This window comes from Rhineura floridana, chromosome 4, assembly GCF_030035675.1.
Source record: "Rhineura floridana isolate rRhiFlo1 chromosome 4, rRhiFlo1.hap2, whole genome shotgun sequence".
Lineage (NCBI taxonomy): Eukaryota > Metazoa > Chordata > Lepidosauria > Squamata > Rhineuridae > Rhineura > Rhineura floridana.
In genome coordinates, this window is record NC_084483.1 from 119959245 (window position 1) to 119985781 (window position 26537).

Below are 26537 nucleotides of genomic sequence, written 5' to 3' on the forward strand. Positions count from 1 at the left end.
ATTTGGAAACTATACTCCTGTTAATGCAGCCTAAAATAGCATTTGCCTTTTTTGCAGCCACATCACACTGTTGGCTCATACTCAGCTTGTGATCAACAACCCCAAGATTTTTCTTGCATGTAGTATTGTTGAGCCAAGTATCCCCCATCTTATAACTTTGCATTTGGTTTCTTTGCACTTATCCCTGTTAAATTCCATTCTGTTGTTTTCAGCCCAATGCTCCAGCCTATGAAGGTCCCTTTGAATTTTGTTTCTGTCTTGGTGTCGTGGTTAAGGTGTTGAACTGCAACCTGGGAGACCGGGGTTCAAATCTCCACACAGCCATGAAGCTCACTGGGTGACCTTGGACCAGTCACTGCCTCTCAGCCTCAGAGGAAGGCAATGGTAAACCCCCTCTGAATACTGCTTACCATGAAAACACTATTCATAGGGTTGCCATAAGTTGGAATTGACTTGAAGGTTTTCCATTTCCATTCCCATTAGCTAACCCTCCCAATTTTGTATCATCTGCAAATATGATAAGCATTCCCTGCACTTCCTTATCCAAGTCATTAATAAAAATGTTGAAGAGCACTGGACCCTGGCCTGAGCCCTGTCGATACCCTGCTCATTACCTCTGCCCAGTGTGAGAAGGAACCATTGATAAGCACTCTTTCAGTACCATTCTGTAGCCAACTGTGGATCCACCTGACAGTAGTTCTATCCAGTCCACATTTAGGTAGCTTGCTAATCAGAATATCATGGGGCACTTTGTCAAAAGCTTTGCTGAAGTCAAGATATATTATGTCCACAAGCATTCCCACAATCTATTAGGGAGGTTACCCGATCAAAAAAATGAGATAAGATTAGTGTGGCAGAATTTGTTCTTGACAAATCCATGTTGGCTTCTAGTAATCACTGCATTTCTTTCAAGGTGCTTACAGACTGGCAGCTTTATAATCTGCTCCAGAATTTTCCCAGGGATCTATGTCAAGCTGACTGATCTGTAGTTCTCAGGTTCCTCCTTTTTGCCCTTTTTGAAGATAGGGATAACATTAGCCCTCCTCCAGTCATCCTGCACTTCACCCATCCTCCACGATTTCGCAAAGATAATAGACAGTGGTTCCCTGAGTTCTCAGCCAGTTCCTTCAATTCTCTAGGATGCAGTTCATCGGGCCCTGGAGATTTGAACTCATTCAAACTGATTAAGTGTTCCTTGACCATTTGTCTATCAATCTCAATCTGAATTATGTTCTTAATCAGATGAGCAACTGGTTTTACAAATAAAGGAGCTTGTTTTACTAGCCACTCTCAACAGATAGACAGACCCAGGATGTACCCAAGTTATTTGACCACTGTAGCGGTTCAGTGTGCAGGATAGCTATCTTAGGTCTGTACATAATAAGATGTCTGTATGTAGTCTCCCCAGCACCAGCAACAACTTTATATCTGTGATTCTTATACAAATAACCAAAAGAAAACAGCATACCCAAATAAGCCTTAGAGCAGACAAAAGAAGATCCATAGAACTATGCATGTTATTATTTCATCATTAAGTTCAAGATTTTATTATGATCATGGCATGAAAGGAGACGCAAATGCAGAATCGTCCACATTTCAGACACCTACAGAATAAGGAATATAACCCAGATCACATTGCTCCCCCAACAGAAAAAGGCTGGAACAAATAAAGTTCCCTGAAGAGAACAGCTCTTCATGGAGATACAAGCTTGAATATACACTTATTCCAAAGCAGCCTCAATTATGTCAGCGGGTTTAACTCTTTGGTGGTGGTTTATCAGTGTAAACAGTTTATCATTTTTTCCAGTGCAAATCATAACTATCTTAACATGTCAAAGATCAATAAAGTATTGGGGGGAGGTGTTCTGACATAATGACAGCACATGGCTCAAAAGCCAAGAGAAAAAAGCACCGATCTAGCTCAGTCCCTCTTCTTCTCCCTATAGATAAAAACCACCATCTCCAGCATACAAAAAACAGTAATTTTCATACAACACCTGAAATCTAAAATGTCACACACAGAAGACAGTCTACTATTTCTCACCAATAGCAACAGTGAAGGATAAAAGTAGTTCTGAGAACCCCCAAAACCACTTTTCAGTGTTTATAGAGAGGTCACTATCAAATTCACAAACACTAGGGGAAAAAGTTTTTACAAAGAAAATAACTTTCATGCACTAAGCTTCTTACTGTACTTGAATTACTTTGCAAAGATTATTTCAACCTGAAAATGTAGGTTAATCTCAGGCTACTACATAACCACTATCCCTAGGAAATCTGCCTTGGTTCTGTAATGTTCTAATACTATAAGTACAACCCATCATCTCATTAGTAAATAAAGTAGGGCCTCGCTTTTCAGCGTTCCACTAATATAGCGGCTTTCAATTTATTTTATTTATTTTTTTATTTATTGTATTTGTATACCGCCCCATAGCCGAAGCTCTCTGGGCGGTTTACAGTAACTAAAAACAAATATACAAGTTTAAAACACACTTTAAAAAATTTAAAACAATAAAAAATATATGCTAAAATGCCTGGGAGAAGAGGAAAGTCTTGACCTGGTGCCAAAAAGATAACAGTGATGGCACCAGGTGCACATCATCAGGAAGATCATTCCATAATTTGGGGGCCACCACTGAGAAGGCCCTCTCCCTTGTTGCCACCCTCTGAGCTTCCCTTGGAGTAGGCACCTGGAGGAGGGCCTTAGATGTGGAGCGTAGTGTACGGGTGGGTTCGTATCGGGAGAGGCGTTCCATCAGGTATTGTGGTCCCAAGCTGTGTAAGGCTTTATAGGTTAAAACCAGCACCTTAAATCGAGCTCGGAAACATACAGGCAGCCAATGCAAGTGGGCCAGAATTGGTTTTATATGTTCAGACCGTCTGGTCCCTGTTATCAATCTGGCCGTTGCATTTTGCACAAGCTGCAGTTTCCAAACCGTCTTCAAAGGCAGCCCCACATAGAGTGCATTGCAGTCATCTAACTTGGAGGTTACCAGAGCATGGACAACTGAAGCCAGGTTATCCCTGTCCAGATAGGAGCGTAGCTGGGCCACCAACCAAAGTTGGTAGAAGGCACTCCGTGCCACCGAGGCTACCTGAAACTCAAGTGACAGAGATTGTTCTAGGAGAACCCCCAAGCTACGAACCTGCTCCTTCAGGGGGAGTGCAACCCCATCCAGGACAGGCTGGACATCCACCATCCGGTCAGAAGAACCACCCACTAGCAGCATCTCAGTCTGGTCTGGATTGAGACTCAGTTTATTAGCCCTCATCCAGTCCATTGTCGCAGCCAGGCACCAGTTCAGCACACTGACAACCTCACCTGAAGAAGATGAAAAGGAGAAATAGAGCTGCGTGTCATCAGCATACTGATGGCAACGCACTCCAAAGCTCTGGGTGACAGAACCCAATAGTTTCATGTAGATGTTGAACAGCATGGGGGACAGAACTGACCCCTGCGGAACCCCATACTGGAGAGTCCAGGGTGCCGAGCAATGTTCCCCAAGCACCACCTTCTGGAGCCAACCTGCCAAGCAGGAGTGGAACCACCGCAATGCAGTACCTCCCACTCCCAACTCAGCCAGTCTCCCCAGAAGGATACCATGGTCAATGGTATCGAAAGCCGCTGAGAGATCAAGGAGAATCAACAGAGTCACACTCCCCCTGTCTCTCTCCTGACAAAGGTCATCATACAGGGCGACCAAGCCTGTTTCTGTGCCAAAACCAGGCCTGAAACCCGACTGAAATGGATCCAGATAATCAGTCTCATCCAAGAGTGTCTGGAGCTGGCCCGCAACCACTCGTTCAAGGACCAATTAGAGTAGGGCCCCACTCCTACAGCGCTTGTTCCGCTTTTATGGCGTTTTTCAGGCATCAGGTGCCATTCTATTGAATGAGTTCCGCTTTTCGGCGGGTTTCACTTTTAAGCGGGGGTCTGGAACATAACCTGCTGTATGAGTGGGGCCCTACTGTACACAATATATTTCTTTAAAGGCTCCATACCAACCTTGCAAAATGAATTTATGAAACTTGTTTATTTGACATACAGTAGGGCCTGCTTTATAGCGCTTCGCTTTAAGGCACTTCGCTAATGCAGCAGTCTCAATTAGACGCAATTAGACTAAAGCCCCACGCATACAGCGCTTGCTCCACTTTTACGGCAGTTTTCGGGAGCCGCACACCATTCTAGTCAATGAGTTCCGCTTTACAGCGGGGGTCCGGAACATAACCCACCGTGTGAGTGGGGCCCTACTGTACTTGTATCTCAGTCTTCTCTTCAAAAGATGTGAACACAGCATATGTACAACTGTCTTACCTGAGGTCAGGTATCTGGCCACTCTAACAGGCTGGATAAGGCCCAACAAACTAAGACTGAATCCCAGTAAGACAAGAGGTTTTGTGGCTTGGCTGTTCCAAGATCCAAGAATTAGATAAGCAACTTATTCTGAATGGGATTGCACTCCCCTTGAGCTTCATCTATCTCTCACTGAGGCCCAAGTATCTTTAGCGGCTTGGGGTGCCTTTGGTCAGCTTTGGCTGTTCCTGGACAGGGATAACCTTGTCAGAGTAATCCATGCTCAGATAATCTCTCACTTCAATGTACTCTACACAGGGCTACCCTTGAAGATGCTGCATCTAGTGTAAGATGTGGTGGCTAGGTTAAGCAAAGCAGCCAGCTGGAGCCATGTATCATTTATTCCGTAAGGATTGCACTGGCTTAATGTTACCAGTTCAAAATCAAGGTGTGTTGATTGACTTATAAATCCCTGAACAGCTTGGAGCTTAAACTAGTTGGGCTCCTTTTGGGAAGAAGGGCATGAAATAAATTTAATAATAAAACAAGCAAACAAACACTTGAAGAAACATCTTCCTCCATTTTGTTCTGTCGACAGATTAAGACCTTGTGGGTCCATAACGCAGTGACACCTGAAAGGGCTTCCTCTATTGTGGCACCTCAGCTGAGGAGTGCTCTTCTCTCTGAGATGCAGCTTCTTTTGCATTTCAGTGCCAGGTTAAAACATGGTTGTTTATCCAAGCTTTTGGAAATTATTAGCATACAGTTGCAACTTTTATACAGTTTTAAGCAGACCTGTAATTTTACAAGTTCTTATGTTTGGTATTTTGTATTTGTTTGCTGTTTTATTATTTATTTTATTATTTGATTTATATCATATAATTTATTGTAGCCCACTTTGAGATCATGGGATGAAGAGCAGTATAAATATTTGGAATACATACATAAATATGCTCACAACAACTTTGTGATGTAGGCTAGGCCAAGATATAACAGTTTACCCAAAGTTGCACACTGAGTTTCATATCTGAGCAGGGATTTGAACCTGGGTTTCCCACAGCCAATCCCAACATTTCCCATACTGGTCTTATAACACTGCCACAATTCTATTAATTACCAAGCTCTACTTCAGGGATGAGGAACCTCTGGCTTGCGGGCCAATCACGGTCCTTCATGAGGTTCCATTTTATCCCTGAGGCCATTTCCCCCAAACCATGCCCATCTACTCATCAGCTGATGTCACTGATGGTCAGAAAAATAGGGTTTAATCCTGCCTTGACTGTGCAATCCTGTTTCCACCAGGGAAGAAAATCACACAGCAAAAGTATCAGGATTTAATCTCCACTAACAAGCTACTTCAAAGATGCTTTTTCAAAGGCTTTAAGAGAACTTCTGAGCTCTCATTTGCTCAAACTGGAGATTGAGGCTGTCTTAAAGCATTTGTGAAAGCCTTCCCCTTCCCCCATTAACAACAATGGGAATGAAAGAGAAGACTTGGAAAAGCATTTGTGAGTCTCTTTCCCTTCTTCTTCAAGTCTGCAATGTTGGGAATTTAAAGCAGGAAAGAGGGAAGACTCACAAAGCCTTTTCAAGGTCCCCCTCTGCCCCCTCAAGTCCCAAAAGGGAGACTTGGAAAAGCATTTCCTTCTCTTCCGTCAGGTGGTGCACTGGCTTCCTTCTTTCCCTTTTTATGGCAGGGGGTGGGGTGGGGTGTGGACAAAGGAGAGAAATAAGCTTTCTTTCTTTCCTTCATCCTTCTTATCGCTGCCACCAGCAGCAGCAGAAGGGGGAGTAGCAAGCCAGCATTTGCTGCTGAAGCTTGGGAAACCTCCCTGCAAATGGTGTAGACTGGTGGGCAGGGCCAGTCACTTGCCAATCACATGATGTCATTATAATGTCACATGATTGACAGGTGGCACTCACATGTACCTGCCAAGTTGGTTGGGCCCACAATGCCCACACACCTGTCAAATCGGTTGGGCCCGCAATGCTGATCCTGATAAGGATCTGACCCATGGAGCCAAAAAGGGTTTCCACCCTTGCTTTACTTCATGTTAGGAAGCAGGTAAAAACTAAACACATACTACATTTAAACACATACTACACACTCATCTATGCTGAGTTCCTATTTCACAATTAACTTGGTAGTAATAACTGAGGAAAATACTTAACAAGGAACACAGATGTCCCTATGGGAGTGGTGGTGTGGCACAGCAAAGCCAGTCTCCTGGCAGCAGTGTCCCTGCAACTTATCAGAATGGCGTGTGGACAGATCAGGGCAGTGCAAGGACATTCACCCCCTTCCTGTTCCAGTAAGTGGCAGCTCTGCACTGGCACCAGACCATGCTGGCTTTTCCTATTCTGATGAGAACACACTATTTATTCTGCACTACTTAGAAATGTCTGCTTATCATTTTGTTAGTCACTTCCGAATCTGTTTCAACCAAGTTTGATTGGCTCCAATGCTGTAAGCATTCAGGACAACTTTTCAAAGCAGCATCTGACTATTGGGCTTTTGAGCAATTGAGTTGAAAATGACCAGATCAAATTATATTCACAGCAGTGCAGGTTCATTTATCCTCTGCTAATGCAAAGTATAATCTTCAAGTCTGCATTTCTAGTTTGGTATTTTTCACCTCCCTTAGTTCCCACACTGAGTGCAACTGGCTATTAATCTACTGGCAAAAGCAGCTTTTCCGATTATATTTTTTCTCTGGGCATCTGATGACCATTCTTCAAAGTGCCAGTTAGCTGCAAATCTTTAGGTTCAAGGTATTGTCTCTGATCAACACTAATGCCTATAGTTGTTTTGGGGAATTTCCTCACAAGGTAGGAATCATTGGACAAAGGCAGGGTGGATTAAAATTGCAGCACCATTAGAAATGAAGTACCACCTGCAAGGCTATGGCCCAAAATGGTCAGACTGAAGAATTACTCAAAAAGAAGTGAGTGGAATAGATGCAAGTTATATACATCATAGAATTACTCAGCCTTTTTAATTTACAAAGATCACATACAAGTCCTATTAGCATTCCAATTCTGTAATACATACCTCAGCAACAATATTACTGCAATATGATATGATCAATTTTATCTAACCATCATCTTGCCTTTGACTATGAGATTGGTTCAGGAAAACTCATGAGAAATAATTTAAAAAGTGGACAAACTGGTCTCCTGATCTCCACAAGAGCAGGGGGCAGCCCACTCTAGGCAAGTCTTACCCAGTCAATGGACAACTTCCTGAGAGCTGGGACATCCCTTGTTGTTCTCATGAAGTTTAAGATTTCCCCCCAACCTAGCGCCACTGCTGCCTGAGAACATGTCTCAGGAAGGAACAATAACACATAGTACCAATACCAGCAACAGCAACCCAAAGGTCAAGTTCATGGAAATTTGACAAACTGGACTCAGCATCCACTGTGAAATGTTATCCATTCTGCCCTTGTGGAAGACAGATATGAAAAAGGATTTTCTTTTCTACAGGATTGTTGTCAACTCCCAGACTGTTAAAAGAACAGGACTGCTGATGACAAGGCATGCTCCAAATACAATTTCAAGTATCAGCTGGAGCACTGACCTATGAACCACTGCCCTCAACAGTTTGTCTGGCTCCAGTGCTATTTCTGCACAGGACAGCTTTTAAAAGCAGCATCTACCTATCAGGATTGTAGCAGCTGAATTCAAATTTACCAGTCCAAATTATATTCCTAGCAGTGATACAAGTTCATTTATCCTCTGCTATTGCCAAGCATAATCTTAAAAGTCCATATTCCTAGAGACCAGGCTCCACTTTGCATTTATCTGACTCTGAAAATGAAGGTGCTAGGACTGCAGGGAATTAAGTCCAAGGGACAATCTACAAGCACACTAGGAATTTAACTATGGTCTTGAGCAGTGCAACAATCCTTTGTGGTAGCTCCTTTGTGGACACCCTCCTGGCCTCATGTCCAAAATCTCCCAAGGATTTAGAAGCATCCCTGAGATCATTTTAAATTGGGATTCTTCACCATCATAAGTGGTAAACACAAGTGAGGGAGCAGGCAACTGGGATTTTTCGTTTGTTTGAAGATTTATAAACTGCATCACAGCCAGAAGGCTTACAACTTTAAAAGCTAGGGCTTGTCTATTTTCAGTTAGCAACCTATTCCCAAGAGCTAGAACTGTAACACTAAAAGCCTGGTTTCTAGTACAAACTAAGCTCACCTCTGGGGCATGTGGCATTTAGTAGTACCACATACGAGGAGTACAGTTGCTGGACAGGAATAGATGGGATGAGGCAATCCCTTAGGTAACCTGATTCCAAATTATTTAGGGTGATAAATTCTTAAAGTAAGACTTGACCTGCACCCAGTAGCATATTGCCAGCCAGTGCAGCATTCTCAACAGAGGTGTTATGGTGTTGCCCCAGTTAACAATGTAACTATGCATTCTGCACCAGCTTCAGCTTCCGGAATGGGCCCAAAGGGAGCCTCACACAAAGCCCACTGCAGTAATCCAGTCTTGAGATTAACAACACCAGGACCACAGTGGCCAAGCGATCCCAATCAAGTAATTTACCTGTTAAATGTACATCTGCACCAGCTCTTTCTTGGGCAATAAAAGTGTAATAATTCATGGGATATATACTTTCCTTATATGCTAAAACCCATTAGCCAACATGGTTAGCTCCAGATGCAGTTACATTCCACCTCCCACCAGTACCAGCCAGCATGGCCAATAGTCAAGAATGATGAGAGTTGGAGGGCAGCATGCTGGCTAGCCCTGTATTAGCAGATATTAAATCACCATTAGCACTTGCATGATTAACTTATAGTCAATGCCAATGGAGTCAAATCTCTTTGGTACATGTGGATATCTATATATGCTCTTCTGCATATTGATGTAACACTTATGAACTGATTTATGACCCAAAGTGTTTAAGTGCAAGAACTCACTCATAATCACATCAACTAAACCTGAAACAACAAATGATCCATACTAGTATTTCACTATGATTCCTGTTAAGGAGATTCATGGATTATTTATATTAATTTTCCATATATAATTCTATATTTTATTACTTTGCCTCAACTTTCTTATGGCCTTTATTAACAGTCCAGTATTTCATGGGTCTTCCAGCAGTAAATGCCCTTTATTACAGAATATACTTTTTCAGGATCTTTGGAACTGAACTTGCAAAGTTGTGTGCAATTTTAATTTTAATTCACTCCAACTGCCCTTGTCAGTATTAAAGGAACTCAGTGCCTCTCAGAATTGGACAGCGAATTCCACTTTCAAGTATGTATTGGTGGCTTTGTCATTTGAACTTTGAACCTTCAACTTCCGATTCTTAGGACTAAGGAAAGAACAGACTTACCTCTGGCTTTGGAACAAAAGCACAACCTGGAATCATGAAACACTTGTGAACAGTGCACAAGTACTGCGACATAATGGAAAGTCTGCTTCGCTGCCTGGTTCCTGTACTAGCCGTCAATCTCTGTGGAACAAACAAACATTTTTTTAATGAGTGAATTCATTCAAGCTAATTGTTATCTTTGTTAAATTTAATAAACAATATTTAAATTAATAAAAACAGAACAGCCTTTTAGAATATTCTCTTAATCAGCAAAAATTATCAAATAGTTTCTGACTGTGTCCATTAATGTCTGTTTGATAAGGACATGCGTTTTATTTATTTAGATAATTTATATACTACCCTTTAAACAAGCCACAGGGCAGTTTATAACAGGCAAAGAGATAAAATACACAAAATAACACAATATTTAAAAACACATAAAACACATCGCTAAAAATGATTACAAATAGCAACTGCAATCCGGCCTCTCCTCCTCCAAGCACCTGTTGAAAAAAATGCAACTTAACAAGCTACCTAAAACTATAAAGAGATTAGGCCAGATGCACCTCAGCAGGAAGTGAGCTCCACATACATACAAGGAGCTGCCACTAAAAAAGCCCGTTCCTGAGCCCCCATACCACATACATCATACTGAGTAGGGACCACCAGGAAAGGTGCTGATCTGCGAGTATGGGAAAGTCGATGTGGATTATGCTTGTTAATAAGATCATTAAGATCAGGGTTTTACTGATGATAACAGACCTCGTATAAAGAACATGCAAACAATGACCAGACAGACAAGTAACGCGGTAGCAAACCAATAACATAATGATGCAATATCCTCTGCTAATTATTTTTTTTCTTTCTGCTCAAGAATGCTATTCAAATGAGACCCACATTAAATGAAGAAAGAAAATATGTATGAATTCATCACTGTAACATTCCTATACTTACTGGAATTATAAAAATCTATATGAAAGGCATTTTAACATAAGATCTCAAATGCAGTATTTCACTTAACTTCCCAAATTACAGAGTAATCCAACTTGTTGGAGGCTGGCAGGAGTGAAGCCGGTGGAGCTGGCAGAAGAGGCCACCATATCTAGTTGCCACTCAGAGGCCTGTGGGAGGGGAGCAAGCATGGTACAGCAGAAGGAATTAAAATACATGCTTCCTTCCGCCACTTCTTTTCCCAGCGTACTGGCTCCTGGGACGGAGGGTCACGGGAGGCAGCCTAACGTGGCCTGGATATCGCACAAGTTTCCCCTGCCCGGACTTTCCTCTGACACGCCCTGGTCCAGCATATCCAACTCACCTCAGCCCAATGTAAATAGCAGTTGGATTGCACCCTTGGGCTCGTACCTACACAGAAGCATTTAGAAATACATTCTAGAGGTTCTACCTCAGAATTTTTATGAAGACAAGAATCAAAGCCAAAGAAAGGGAGGGACAGGTTCTAAACTTTTTTGAATGTTGTAACAAACATGCAATTTTTGACTCATAAATGCTTGTAGCATTTTATCGGCTGCTCACACTGTAAACAGAGAGCTTGCTCAGTGCCACCAAACTAGCACCTTATGGCACAGGCAGGAGTCTTAACTTAAGCACAATTCCTTCTTTAGCCAACCATTACTTACTCTATAAAACATGGGTGGGGAACAAATCCAGCTGATGGACTGAATCTTCAGCTCCCCATCCCCGGCAGGCCATTTAATGTCAGGTGACTCAACTTCAAAGGAAAGTATCGGATGTGCACGCAAACTGGGCTAAATCACTGTCAAAAGGGGCTTGCAGTGAGCGCTCATCAGCACTAACAGAAAACCCTGCTTTGGAAGGGACCAGCTCCATTCAGGACCTCCCAAATGGAACCAATCCCAACACGGCTTGCGTTTGGTGTCAAATTTAGGCCTGCCAGGCCTAATTTGCCCTAGGGGGCAAAGGTCCCCCATGCCTGCTAATCAACTAGTAAACATAGCTTCACACATTTGATGGACCTCTTACACAAACAGAAGATGTCTCTTTGCTTGTTAAGAAGTCTAATCTACCAAAAGTGCCTAATAACAGAAGAGGAAGTAAAGATATTTTTGCCAATTCCCCTTTTGCCCTGAAGCTATCCAAGCCATCTTCTACCATATTCTGGAGGATTCCTCAATCTGCCAGAGCAAATCTTTCGGGGACATGGAGCAACTGGCAAAAATTATCTTCTCTTCTGTTAGTGGAGGCACCTGCTGGTTCAAAAGGATTCACCCTATTATTCCTACCCTTTTTCACTTTTTGCCCTAATATTATAACCTAATTTGGCAATTATGTTGTTTATGCATTATAGGGCATACATTCATGCCTTAATAAACCACCAGGATGGATTTTGTTGTTGTTATGTGCCTTCAAGTCGATTATGACTTATGGCGACCCTATGAATCAGTAACCTCCAAGAGCACCAGGATGGATTACTGTAACACATTCTATGAGGCTGCCCTTGAAAAGCATCCAGAAACTTCAATTTATGTAAAAAACTGCCATCAAATTGCTAGCTAACACTAAACACCTAGCACTGATTTACTCCAGTGTTATGTGATCTGCACTGATATTTCTGGACTCAATTCAAGATGCTGCTTCTTGCTATAGAGCCCTTAATGCCTTAGGACGTGGACACTTGAATGACCCCTCTATATATCCCTGATATGCTCCATTTGAGGTTATTCTCTGGAAGACTGCAGTTTAATCTCTCAGAAGCACAGCCTTTCCAGTGGTGGCATTACCCTTATGGAATGCTCTCCACAAGCAGGCCCTATCCAATATTTTCAAGCACCAGGCAAAAATCTGGCTTTTTTCAGAAGGCTTTCAGAATTAGCTGGTGTCTTTAGGCACCTTCTTTCTGTTGCTGCATTTACATAAACACATATAGTGCTGGACTAGAAGCAGAGAGACCAGAGTTCAAATCTTCTCTTAGCCATGAAGCTTAGGTAGTTATACTTTTGGTCCATCAGCTATTTCAGGCTAACCTACTTCACATAGATATTGTGAGAATAAGAAAGGTGGGGAAATCATGTATACGAGCCTGAGCTCCTTGGAGGAAGGACAGAATAAATATGTACTTAACAGGGGGAAAAGCACTTAAAGACCAGAAAAATCTCAACTACCACCAAATCTAGTTCATTCTATTGCCATGATCATGTTATCGCATTTCCTGTAGCTTCTGGTCTTAGCAGCCAAGCACAAGCAACTTACTGTACATGGTATTTTCCATCTCATTTAAGCTACATTATGTGCAGAAACACTATAATCTGCATGTCACATATGAGAAAAAAACCTGATAGCATATACAGCTGGTTATAGCTATATAAAGCACAGACTTAACTCTTTGTATTTCCTCCTAGTCGCCAACATACTGTTATCCTTCATTTTCAACCTGTGTTACATTTGAAAGCTCATCTGTTAGCTCATATCACTGAGCTCAGAATAGCAGTCCACACTATCAATTATTTTAGCAAACCAAACAGAGCTTCTGTGCCAGAAACCACTGGACTAAGAACTGATAAAAGAGGTCTGTTCTGTCTCACAGCTGCAGTGTCTGAAGAGGTTGGTGCTGATTATCTTTACACCTTGACAAGAACATTAAGAACTAATCTTGAACATACATCTTACGTAGTGCAATTTATGGAATGTATAAAATGTGAGGTTCAGGGCCAAATATTACTGAAACAGTGCCTTCAAAGTTTGCAGAAGTATGAAAATAAGTAGAGGAAAAAAATCTAATGGAGCAAAGGACTCCAAGAACAGTCCATTGAGGATTGAGCATACCACAGAATACACACTGGCAGTAGTTTGCCTGACAAGCAACCTAGCTACCACATTTTGAACCAGCTGCAGCCTCTGGACCAACCTCAAGGGTAGCCCCACATAGAGCTCCTTATAGTAATCCAGGCATGATGTTACCAATGCATAGACAATTGTGGTCAAGCTATTCCAATCTCAGAACAGCCGTAACTACCTTACCAACAGAAGCTGGTGGGGGGGAAAAGCTCCTAGCCAATGAGGACACCTGTGCTTCCAGTGACATAGCTGGATGCAGGAGCATCCCCCAGACTACATGCCTACTCCTTCAGGGAGAGTGCAACCCCATCCAGGGCAGTCAACTTACCAAGTTCCCAGACCTGGTAACCACTCACCCACATAGACTCTGTATTGCCACAATTCACTCAGTTTGTTAGCCCTCATTCAGACACCAGTCCAGGACCTTCTCAGCCATTCCCAATTCAGATGTTACAAAGAAACTGAGATGGGTATCATCAGCATACTGATGACACCTGGCTCCAAAACTCCTGATGGCCACTTCCAATGGCTTCCTGTAGATGTTAAATAGTTTCAGAGACAGTATAGTACCCTGTGGCACTCCACAAGTCAGAGGGCCAAGAAGCAGTCACCCAATGCTACCTCCTGGAGCAGTTTCTAGAAATAAGAATGAAACCACTGCAGAACAGTGCCCTCGACTTCCAACTCCCATAGACAGTCCAGGAGGATACTATGGTCAATGGTATCAAAAGCTGATGAGAGATCTACAGGGTCTCACTCTCCCTACCCCTCTCCTGATACAGGCCATCCATCAGGGTGATCAAGGCAAATTCGGTCCCAAACCTGGGTCTAAACTCAGATTGGACTGGGTCAAGATAATTAGTTTCCTCCAGGAAAGTAGGAGGCATGCATGAAGGACCCATGGGATCCCCAGAAAAAGTGTGCAACTCTCTGTGGGAATGCTCCCACGTAGTCACAAATAATACTCTAGGAGAGTTATCTTGTTGCCAATATTAGAGCAACAAGCTTTCTGCAAAGACGAAGACCCAAAGAAGAGCAGAAGCAGCAACACGAAGGTCAAGGGCCCACTACCTAGAGCTGCCTGATAGTTTAATTCAAAAAAGCACTGCAATTTCAACCAGGAAATATAGGTCTGAGAGCTGCCCCTGGGAGATTCTGGGAGTAAGCTGCTTGGGGCAATGTTTACTTTTTTGATATTCTTCTAGCAGCAGTGATTCTAAATGCAGATGGAAAGCTAGTAGGATAACAACTCGTATCTCCCACACCACAGAACAATTCCCTAATCATACAATGAAATACAGATTTCATAGCGGGGGCTTTGTAGCATTCCAATGGCCTAGCCCATGGCACACTCCCCTCCCTCACAGGTCCAAACACAACCATGTAGAATAGAAGAGCCCCCTTTGTGGGATGGTAGCCCAGTGGAAGATCACAGGAAAAGTTCACAACAGATTCAGTTTCTGAGGCCATGTTGATTTTAGTTACTTCTATTCTGGAAAGAGGTACTATCACTATACACTTCCAGAAGAGATGCAACAAATCTCCCACTGGTGACTTATAAAGCCAATATCTACTACCCATGGATATCCACCCTAAACAGGCACAACATTGGTCTTAAGTTCTGCTCAGCTCTTACCATCTCTCTCCCTGCCTCCCCACAGCTCCCTTGCCATATATCTGCTTCAGTCACTTTTGCCCCTTGCACTTGCAGTTTGCTGCCAGTGTTTTGATTTTGCTGGCACAAACGTAATGCCAGTGTTAAGTCTTCCCCCCACAAACAAAGCACTGTGCTCCAACGTCAACCTGGGGGAACTTGCGTGATCCTATCCCATTCAGTGGGTGTAACCCATGGTTAGCATCACTATACTAGACTCTGATATGCACAGTCAGTCAGGTCATATACTTTGACAGATGTCAGTCAGGATTTTGTCAGGATTTTCTTGTGGGGCTGTGATTCCCCTTAGAATAGTTGTGGATAAAAGTGGTAATGGTTTCACAGATGTGTTTTCAGTCCAAGAATGGATTCAGAAAACTCAAAGGCCAGGACTAGTGGACTTCAAAATAATACCTCTTGTACTTGAAGAGTTTAGTGACAACGTGACGTAAATTTGGTAATGAAAAATGATTCCCCACAAATCTTGAGATGGCTGAAGATGGAAAGAGCAGTACACTAAGATGTACAGCACATTAAACAGCTCTAAAAACACAGAAGCAAACTAAATCGCAGACATTTCATTTACATATTAGATCTGTTCCTGCTTAAATAATTTATCAAGCAACATGCAAAGTTACCTCTCCTACTTCCTTCTGAAAGGTCAGAGTCATCTGTGTTCTACCATAACTAAAAGGTCCATCTCTTTTTGATATATTCTCAAGCCACTTGATTATTAGAGGAGTTGAAACACTGAAAGGTAGATTTCCAATAATATGTATATCTGGTGGATCTATCAGAAAGAGAAAAGGAAAACACAAATCATCTTTAAGTGACTAGCAGGTTATTTATGAAAGCATGAAACACACATTTTTACTAGATGTAGGAACTGGCCACAAGATGTGAGTTTTATCTGTTACATTTGAGAAACAGCCCAATCTGTTTTGGAGCTGCTCTGTGTCTTTCCATTATTTGGGACTGAATTAGATATGTTAAAAATTAATCTGTTTCTCCCATCCCCAATTCACTATAATGGGGAATCTAAAAACAGCTATAACCTTTTTTCTCTTTTTTAAGTAAGTGGATGACATTTTCAGGCATAGAAGCCCCTCCAGAATGGATTAAGTCTGCCACACTGTAGGCAGATGTATCCAGGGGCTTTTGTAAAATTCAGCTGAATCAAGTTTTTTAGGGGGGGGGAAGTCTCTTATTTTCTGCCAAAAGTGGATATTTTTCACAGGCATAGTCACTCCTTCTGAGAGGGCAAATTTCAGAATGATAACTGCAGTGGTTCTCCCCAAAGGACAAGAGTTTACCATGTGGGGCTGGGTGCAACAGGAATTCCTGCAACAGGAATTTGGGGGAGGGGAGGGAAGAGTATGGCTTCCCAGTAAAGGACTCTGCACTTCATGAGTTATTGGTAGGAGATGGAATTCTGCCCTGCTTAAGGCATTTTTTGCAATACAGCATCTTCTCCCTGGGAGAGAGAAATCTCTCCATTGAAAAAGAATGGTGGTGCAAAAACAGCACAGAACCAGATGAAAAACAAACACTTTTTAAATGTAACAGTTACTTTAATATCCCTCACTCAAATCATTGTGACCTGGAAAACTAATTCATTGTGATCAAATCCTAGACCTATCCATCATAATAAAGGATATCCCCACCTCTCCCTTGTCAATCTCAGATCTTCCCTAATCAGCTTGATTTTGCATTTTTTTAAAAATGCAGCAGTTACTTCAACATGCAACATTTTGGGGACACCTGAGTCTACAGAGCAACTTGGGATTTTAGGGAGCCCCTGATCTAATACAAGATGCCTTGTTCATGGCACAATCTGACATGGGCATGTGAAAACCCCACCCAAATCACCCTTATTTGTTTCATAATTCATGAATTTAAGTCATTCACAACAAAGCTCCGTATTTTTCTGCAGTATGTTCTTATTCTTATTGGCAGAGGTTCCTACCCTAAGTCAGGGCAGGACAAGTGCTCTTAAGAAAGTGAAAGCAGTGGGATGCTTAGTTTCATTTTTCATAAAGAGAATGCACTATTCCTTCCCTCTCCCTTGGTGTGTTCCCAAGTTAACAAGAAACAAATATTCAGTAAATTACTAGGTTTTAAAATATGAGCAAATGCACTAAAAATGGAAACACCAACAGCTAAAAATGCACTGATGGGTAGGCAGAAAGTGAGTTATCTGAGATACAATCAGAGAGACCTGGAATTTGAGACTTGAGTTTAAGACTCTACTCTAAGAACGACAGGTAGAGAAGCCCAAATTAACCACCCACCCCAGTGGGGTAAAAGGACATCTTATCATCCACGTCTTCCATATTTTTCCAGCAAAACTTAAACAGCTAGAAAAGAAGCTTTCAAAAAATAGTGAAACCAAGTATCAGAACCTGGTAAATGCCTTGAAAATGCATCCACACAGTACTAGCAGAGTAGTCATAGAAGAATAGCTGCCTGACAACTTGAAATCAAACATCCACAACTGCTTTGAGGAAGCATTTATTCATGCCAAGACAAGTATACCAGTCTCCTAGCACAATAGCAAAGTCAGAAAAATATCCCAAAATATTGCGGCTACTTGTGTTCAATTCTGTTAATGTGCAGCTAGCAATCTTGTTTAGTAAACTGATATTAAACAGTATTCTGAATCACTGCAGTTCTTGCATACTGACCATCTTCCCAGTTCTTCAAAAGGTGCTTTGGAAAAGCTTGGCCCAACTTATTATATGTTAAAATATCTCCATGAACGATACGAACTTTTCCTGGAGCTGCTTCGGAGAGCATCTGGGATTTTTCAAAGAAAAAAGATAAAAGATACAACCTATCTTAAAACAGTGCATTACAAAAATATGAAAATAAAAAGATTACAAATGAAAATCAAATACAAAATACAAAAAAAATTAAAATTAGGGTTGCCAATTTTTTTCTAGCTATGATTCTGTGTCTTCAAGAATTGAATGACAGGTAAAACTTTGGCATGGAAATATTTTCCTGCCATGGAAATGCACTGGGAAAAATAACTTTACATTTTGAATTTTTGCCTGGCATGCAGCTATCGAAGGCACAAGAGCCATGATTGGGAAAACCAGGTGGCAACATCCTTCCCTTTCCCTTAATTCTGTTCAGCATCACTGCTTTCCATCTATTTGCCCCCTCCCTCCTGAAATGGCACAGCAGTTCCTGCAGCTGGAAGGGCTGGTGGCCTTGCACTCTGATTGGTTGGAAACAATGTTGAGGAATGGGGGCAAGAAGAGACAGAGATGGCTTTGCCACTCGTCTACTGGCCATCCCATTTGCATGTTTGTTGCCTGCCAGCCAAGTGTTGCTGGTGGCAGGGCTCTTTTTTCAGTATTTGGGGCAGGTGAGAAAGGAGTGACTAAGATTATTTCTCCAACCATTTGTGAAGCTGGTGGCAAACATTTCCTTCACCTGTGGAGAGGCATTTCTGAATGTGTGTGCATGTAGTTGGGGTTGCTCAAATATGCTCTGTGTGACAGAGAGATGCATAGGGCAGGGAAAGAGGGAGAGAGGCATGTGTGGTTTGTGTGTAAGAGAGAGAGGGAGGTGTGTGTGTGTAGGGGGAGGTATGTCCATATGGTCTGAAAAGAGATGTATGAAGCGCTCTCTCTCTCTCTCTCTCTCTCTCTCTGTGTGTGTGTGTGTGTGTGTGTGTGTGAGAGAGAGAGAGAGAGAGAGAGAGAGAATGTATGTATGAATGAATGAATGAATTTGTAGTCTATATGCGTCGTCTGAGAGAGAATGAGAGCTGCACTTGGCCAGAGAGGGAGCTATGTTTCTTTAGCTGTGTATATTAAGTCTGTGAGTACGAGTGCAAGTGTGTGTGGGGAGAGAAATGCATATGCGTCTGTGGTTCGTATGTGTGCAGTAAGTGCATGTGTCCAAACTATAATCTGAAGATCGGAACTTATTTGATATTTGTCCCTTGACGTGCAGGAGACAATAATGCACAAAATGAATAACCCTATTTTCAAAATGAAGCTAGTTTTCTACAGCACTTTTCTATGAGACTGGCCTGCCTTAGAAGGTGGTTGGGAACACCAATATAATGTACATGAATTGTTTTGAAAATTACTAAGTATTATTACATGTAGCAAAAAGAAAAAGAAAAAAAGAGCATAGTCCATAGTAATGTAAAACAATTAACTTAATCCATTAGAGAGCAGAGTTTTCCCACAAAGTCTCTCTAGAAAAAGCAGAACCATCAGGAGGCAATACAAAAAACTTGTTTTTTTAAAAAAAATAACCTATAGTTAGGTCTATAAAACTTAAGACTCTGAATCAGGAGAACTTGAATTTTGAAAACCCTTTTCCATTTCTTGCACATGCTAACATGTATCTCTTCAAAATCTGGTAATAAATGCTAAACACTGTTTGTTCTCATTCAACACTATCAAACAACAACATCTCTAGAACACTGAACAGCCTATCAAAAGCATGTCAATTGCTGTTATGAAAGCCCATTGCTCACACAGAAGGGTGAATCATTTCTTTTAGTCTCAATAGCAAAATGGTACATATATCCAAGGCTTTCACTGAAATGACTATTCAAACCATTTTTATTTTTCATGTTTGGAGAGATGACTGCCAAGCCTGATCTTACATGTTTATGATCCTTCTAGATGGACCAAATATCTGCAAGTGTTGCTAACAGAACAATCCAATGTATGTTTACCCGAAGTCAATGGATATTACCTTAAGTTACGTGCACACAGAAATGCATTTGTGCGGGATTCAAATTAGATGTAACAGATGGGAGACTCCTTTATCACCTAAAGCAATAATACCTAGCTGCAGCACTGAGACTTAGTCCTGGCATTAGCCCAGCAGCTGTTCACAAGTTCCACTCAAGGGTCTTTTGTGGGGCAAAACCAGATATTATTATTATGTTGATTGCCCACAGCCTGCCCTCACCTCCTTGCCTAAGACTCCAAAGGCTGAAGGATCCAAGGTGTGCATTTGTGTGTTAAGAACGGCATCCACAAACATGCTCATAACTACTGAGTGCATATTTTAAAGGGAAGAAACAAGCTCAGTGCAAAATCAGAGAGTGTGTCCATGCCAGCTTCAGGAGAATGGCATGCTCCCTCAATATTGTGCTAAGCCTTAGAGACATCTGGAGAGCAGCAAGAAATCTTCTAGCTTTCTGTGTTCCTCCAAAGACTATAGGCTTCAAAGAAACCTATAACAGTACAAACAGAAGTCGCTGAGATCAATTTGATACTAAACTGACACGTAGGCACTGGAGAGCGCAGTCTAATCAGATAAAAACTATGGTTAGATAAATAACGAGTTTGAAAATTCTTGAAATATTTACAAAACATATTGTAAATGAATTCCCATATTATTTTAATATTAATATCGGGCAATAATTCCTTAGTAAACAAAGCAGCCAATTAAAGTAAAAATTTCATCAGAGTCATTTCTTCTGATAACCAGGCAGACAATATCAAAGCACTAATAAACAGATAAAGGACTTAATAATTGTGAATAATGGTAGAATCCAAATAATATTAACTGTGAAGTGAATCCACTTAACAGAATGGGCTGTATTCAATGTAGCACTAAACTGAGGTCTGCACAACCATTTTTATTTGTGCAATGGAACATTATCTCCGTGTGCCTCCTAAATATGTTCTGCAGCTTTCCCCAAACCTCTGGAGCAAATCTTGGGAAAGTGCAGGGGAAGGAGAGAAAGGGAAATCGCCTTGCGCTAGTTGAAGTCATTCCACTAGCTCAAGAATACTGCCCAATACCTTCTGAGTAAACAGAATTAAGACTGAACTGTGACAGAACAACTGAAATGTGTTGGTTATGGCACAAGCTTAACAGGATATCCAATTTTTAACACAACAACTTGCAAAATTACTACTATTATAAGAAAATATTTAGAAATATTTGGATACCTGAAGCCCTGGAAAAAAGCGAGGATCTTTCTCAATTAACAGGAGTTCTGCAACACCAGCATTCAAAATGGATCTTGTGATTCCTCCTGGCCCAGGACCTACCTCACACACATGGGCATCTTTCAGACTGCCAGCATTTCTCACTATCTTATCTGCAAGAAATGACACAAAGCAATGTTTATTTTTCTTCAGAGCACAAAACTCATTAAGAGAAATTGTTTTTACAGCATCCAATGAATTCATTTCAAAATGGACATCAACAACTGCACATCAAGTTAAATAAACTGGATAGTTTACTGTATAGAAAAAACTAAGATATCTATCACAATGTATATCTATTTAGTCTTTAGCATATAGGTTTAACTACAAAACTGTAAACACAACTTATTTTTAACTGAGTTAAAATCATTTATTTCATTTGCAGCAATGTTGGCTGGGGCATACACTCCCTAGCCTATACAGGCTTACCTAGGTGTAAGTTCCACTGAAGTCAATGGGATTTACTTCTGAGGAAACATATATATGGGTGAACTGTAAAAGTAATAAACCTTATTACAGTTTGCAACATTTTCTCATTTTAACTACAACTTTGGTTGGGGGATATTTTTTAAAAAAGAAAAATGCACAAGTATGCCATTAACTGCATAAATGTGTGCAAATGAATAGACATGGTCCTCTATGTTCAGAAAGATTTGTTTTTGAGGAAGCCTGCACAAGATTGTACTGTACCATTGTTCTTTAACCTTGGGTCCCCAGATGTTGTTGTACTACAGCTCCCATCATCCTTGGCCATTGGCTAAACTGACTGAGGTTAATGGGAGTTGTAGTCTGACAATATCTGGATACCCAAGGTTGAAGAACAGTGTATTGTAATTCATCCTTTCCGCTCCCTACCCTCACTTGATCAGCAGTCTCTCTGTTTGGCAGACTTGATATAGTTAGACCTCAAAAATTATCTCACACTTGCATCAGTTGTCCCTTCACTCACACCCCTTCCTCAACATGAGAATGGCACCAGACATGTGTCACTTATGTGATAAGCAGATCCCATGGACCTGAAAGGACTAGGTCACTTTATACTAATTTTTAAAAGATCACCATGTTAATCTCAATGAAATTTTGGCTATTTACTGGCTATTCACAAATAATGTTCCCAGCTCTCCAATTTCTCTATCCAAACCCCTACACCTTGGCAAAAAGTAATCTTTTGGACCCATGGGCACAATTGGAAATTTGAGGAACTGTCACAGACAATAACACAAAATTGTCACCATAGGTGGGTCTATCTACTCACAAAACACCTGCCAAGAGGGAGACAGAATTGATTACATTGCAATCAATACCAAACACACAATGGATCACACATCACACCCTTTGCCTCCCAGAGACAGTGACTGTGGCAGTGCATTCTAGTGTAATACATGTCATATGATTAACCAGTCCAATAGTCAGACTACATCACATTGACTCTGTACTTTGGACAAAAGGACTGTGGTGCTACAGTGCAAAGTTGGCAGGCAGTATGGTCTAGCAGACAAGTTAAACACATAGCATTTGGTTCACAGGAATATGCTGCCACAGTTTCTACCTCTCCAAGTGAGCTACCTCACTGGGTCACTGTGAGATGAAATAAGGAAGAGAATAACCACTATTACTAGCAATTTCAGTGTAGGACACAGTATGTATATTTCAGTTTGGGGTGGTGCATTTGTGAGGGGAGGTTGGTGTGTATCAGGGATTTAAGTGCAAGGCAAAACTTGGATGATTCAGTGTGGAATTCTGTGTGGAATAAGGTGAGTGGTCAGCAGGGTGGGCTGTGTATTAAGTTTCAGTGCAAGGTGAGGTGTGAGGGGGTTGCATTCATGGCTGTGAGGCATTTGGCCTGCCATGACAGCTTCTTAGGTTTCCAGATATGTCCATAGACTCCAAAAGGTTGACAAGTTCTCATCTATCCATTGCACTGTGATATTTCATAACTAAAGGAATAAACAGTTCACTTGGCATCCACTAGGCAGCTCCCTCTGCAAACTTTGCTCTCCCATCAAAATTTTAGCTTCACTTTTGCTTTTAATCATGCATGACTTTATTTAGCCAATACATGTTTTCCATACTTTAACAGAGCAGAAAAAATGTAATAACTTTTAAACCACCAATCAGAACTTCACAAAATCAACAAAAGTGCCTGCTCCGCAACAAGCCTGAATAAAGCTTCGATACATCAGCGGCTTTCACCAAAATTGGAAAGAAATACATGATGTTTTCCTAGTAAGTAGAAAACAAAGTGCCAAAGTGTCAATTGTTAGCACTTACCTCATTAGGTAGATTATGTATGCCAGTGTTCAAATTATTACCCTAATATATGCCCTTTTTTAAACTATGGAATTTTGAGACTTATAATCACAGAAGCTTGTTTTTGCTATTCACCTTAAATATAAGAACACTACTATGCTCTTATAGTTGACTATCATTGCTGAACTGCAAAATCTAAGGTTCAACAGCTGCTCTTTTAGTGCAGGGCAATTTAACACAAAGGAACAAAAAGAACTAACTAGATCAATGATCTGACTTCATTTACATTAGCTTAATCTGTTAATTTCTATTCCTGACCATATGCCATAGAGGTGTGTGGTTCAACATGATATTCTGCAACATCTGCTCTGCATGATATACAAATAGTATTACCTCTACAAGATATGGCAACATAGCATTCTGTAGAGGCAGTATTATTAAGGCCTAGGATACAGTATATCTTCATAAATCATGCAACATGTAGACTGTAATCCTACCCACACTTATCTGGGAGTACGTCACATTGAACTCAATGCAACTTATTTTTAACTAAACACAGTTACATGCTTACAACATGAATCCACATTTCAAGATTTTAAATGTAATTCATTTAATTAAAAACATACAAATATATTTAAAACACAGCTAAAAATTAGAAAACCATAAAGTAATTCATGAATAAAAAATTGACAGATAACACAGACAGCTAACCTGTAAGTCTCAGATCCAGAAGAAAGTTCTGGGACAGCTGCTTTTCAGCTCTGAGTTTAAACAATTTAATAATTTCTCCAATTGTTGGAAGAGGTGGTAGACGGAAAGCAGCCACTGGTCCTGATGCAGCCATTGATCAAAAGGTTTATTTTTTCCTACTAGCCAATCATCAGGAAACAAAGAATAAATTAAAACATATTTATATATTCAGCTATCAAATCAATTTTAAAATAAGCCTTGGAACTATACACACAATTACACATACAGAAATGTATTTTCAGTTGGGCTGACAACATCTAAGTTAATTTTTTAAAGATTTTTTAAAGGTATTAGATCCCATTTTTAAAATATTCAAAAGTACTTGATCATACAGGCAACATGTTTCTGCAGACTTTCTGACTGAAAATAGTGACCTAGTGTGGATGGAAACTTTTATTTATCGTTTAGGAAGAAAGCTACAAGATCAGGATTCTCCCCTTCCCTCTCCCCGTGCATTACCTATAAGCACTGCAACCCTGGTTAAAACGTATCTGGGGATGCACTTTGAGAATACTTTCAAACCCAGGTCCGTAGACCTTCATATGGCAGTCCTAGCTTCTCTCACAGAACTTGCAAGGCCCATAGAAACCCTAGTCCTCCATGACTATAATCTACTCAATTTAAGATGCCAAAGCACCACACTCGCTCCCTTCCTGCTTACATATAAACTGAGGGCACAGATTAGTGCTGCTAACTGAACAGACCAGGAACCGACTGGCCTGCTCTTGAGCCCTGTAGCTTGTTAAAATTTGCACGTGCAGTTTGTCACAATATCGAGACAAATGGGGCGGCTGTAATGTCTGGTCGAGCTGCTCTGACATGAGGGAAGAGGAAACCCCGTCTCGGACTTCTTTTAGTTTGGCTCAGGATCAATTCATTAAAAGGAGAGGGAGGGGGAGAAGGAGGGAGAGAGAGAGGGAGGGAGGCGAGAGAGCAAAGCAGGAACGAAACAGCACGCAAACCCAGCCAACTCGCGCTCAGTGCGCTTCTGCGCACGCGTACTAGCAGGAGAGCGGGGGGGGGAGACGGGGGAGGCGCGCGGAAAGCAAGCAGAGACGCCGCACTTACGTTAAGAACCCGTTTTTCTGATAGTTGACATTAGGGGAAAGGAGGAATGAAGAAAATTGATGAGGAACACAAGGACTAAGTTCTTGTTTGCTTCTAATGAGCTTTTGGCACCGTTAATTCCCCCTTCCCCCTCCCTCAAAAGAAGTACCCTCATAATCCCGGATCCGGATGAACACTAAGCGGAAGTTCTTGTCGTTAATCCTCCCACTATGGACTTTGATAGACGCTCTATGTCTTCTTGTTTTCTCTCCTCTCCTTGAAGAACTCCGCCCAAGGGCAGGCACCTCGTCGCTCATTGGCTGGTGTTATTGAGCCTAAATGGGGGCGTCCCTTTGGCTGTATTTGGCTAGAATGGGGGAAGTTCTGGTACGTCAGCGGCGCTCATCATCTAACCCTCTTTCATTGCTTCGCTGTGTCTCCGCTGCTTCACCTCTTTATTCTTTCCTACCTGTGCTGTTCGCCCCCTACCTTCCACCTCTCAGCATCCTTAGCCCACAGGAGCGAAGGGCGGGAAAATCTGAGTTCCTTCTGTGTCATTTTTGTCCCTTCCTTCATCATTAGTGGAGATTTGACTGGATCAGGATGGTCCGTGGAATGGAGAATAAGGTAAAAGAGGACGATTCAGAGTAACACAACATGGGGCATCTGCAGAGTGCCTTTCTTCTACTACTTAGTAAGAACGATAGATTGTACTTGGTATTAGTCTGTGAAAGTGTGTGGCTTGTATGCAGAATACAATGCAGAATTTATTTATTTATTTTATTTTATTACATTTCTAGACCGCCCTATAGCAGAAAGCTCTCAGGGCGGTGTACAACAAATAAAATCACAATTAAAATATGAGCAAGTGTGAAAAATATAGTACAATTATAAAAACATTAAACATGATAAAAATCTGAAATAGAGTTGCCATTGAGTTTATAAATTAAGATCCATATTAGGTTTAAAATATTAAATTTAAAATGTTTAAAATGCCTGGGCGAAAAGGTAGGTTTTTACCTGGCGCCGAAAAGATAACAGAGAAGGCGCCAGGCGTATCTCGTCTGGGAGGGCATTCCATAGTTCGGGGGCCACCACCGAGAAGGCCCTAGATCTAGTTGTTGATCTCCGGGCCTCTTTATGAGTTGGGACCCGGAGAAGGGCCTTCGACGTCGAGTGTAGTGAACGGGTAGGTACATAGCGAGAGAGGCGTTCCACCAGGTATTGCGGTCCGATGCCATTTAGGGCTTTATAGGTAAGAACCAACACTTTGAATCTGGCCCGGAAACATATCGGTAGCCAGTGCAGCTGCGCCAGGACAGGTGTTATATGGTCAAATTTCTTTGTCCCAGTGAGAATTCTGGCCGCAGCATTTTGCACTAGCTGAAGTTTCCGAACCGTCTTCACAGGTAGCCC

At 41.5% G+C, this 26537-nt stretch overlaps 1 protein-coding gene across 6 annotated transcripts in view; it reads right to left on the reverse strand.

Annotated features, from left to right (window-relative positions):
- The window catches only part of TFB1M (transcription factor B1, mitochondrial), a 44674-nt gene extending 19276 nt beyond the window's left edge, over window positions 1-25398 (reverse strand). Inside the window, exons 1-6 of one of the 6 annotated variants that reach the window (XM_061626352.1) lie at window positions 25143-25398; window positions 24036-24190; window positions 21036-21187; window positions 17784-17895; window positions 15738-15889; window positions 9654-9773 (exon numbers count right to left, since the gene is read on the reverse strand). In XM_061626352.1, coding sequence (XP_061482336.1) covers window positions 9654-9773; window positions 15738-15889; window positions 17784-17895; window positions 21036-21187; window positions 24036-24168 — 669 coding nt within the window. In that variant the 5' untranslated portion in view covers window positions 24169-24190; window positions 25143-25398. The other 5 variants (XM_061626351.1, XM_061626354.1, XM_061626356.1 and 2 more) reach the window with 5 other exon arrangements.
- Between the last annotated feature and the right edge of the window lie 1139 nt (window positions 25399-26537).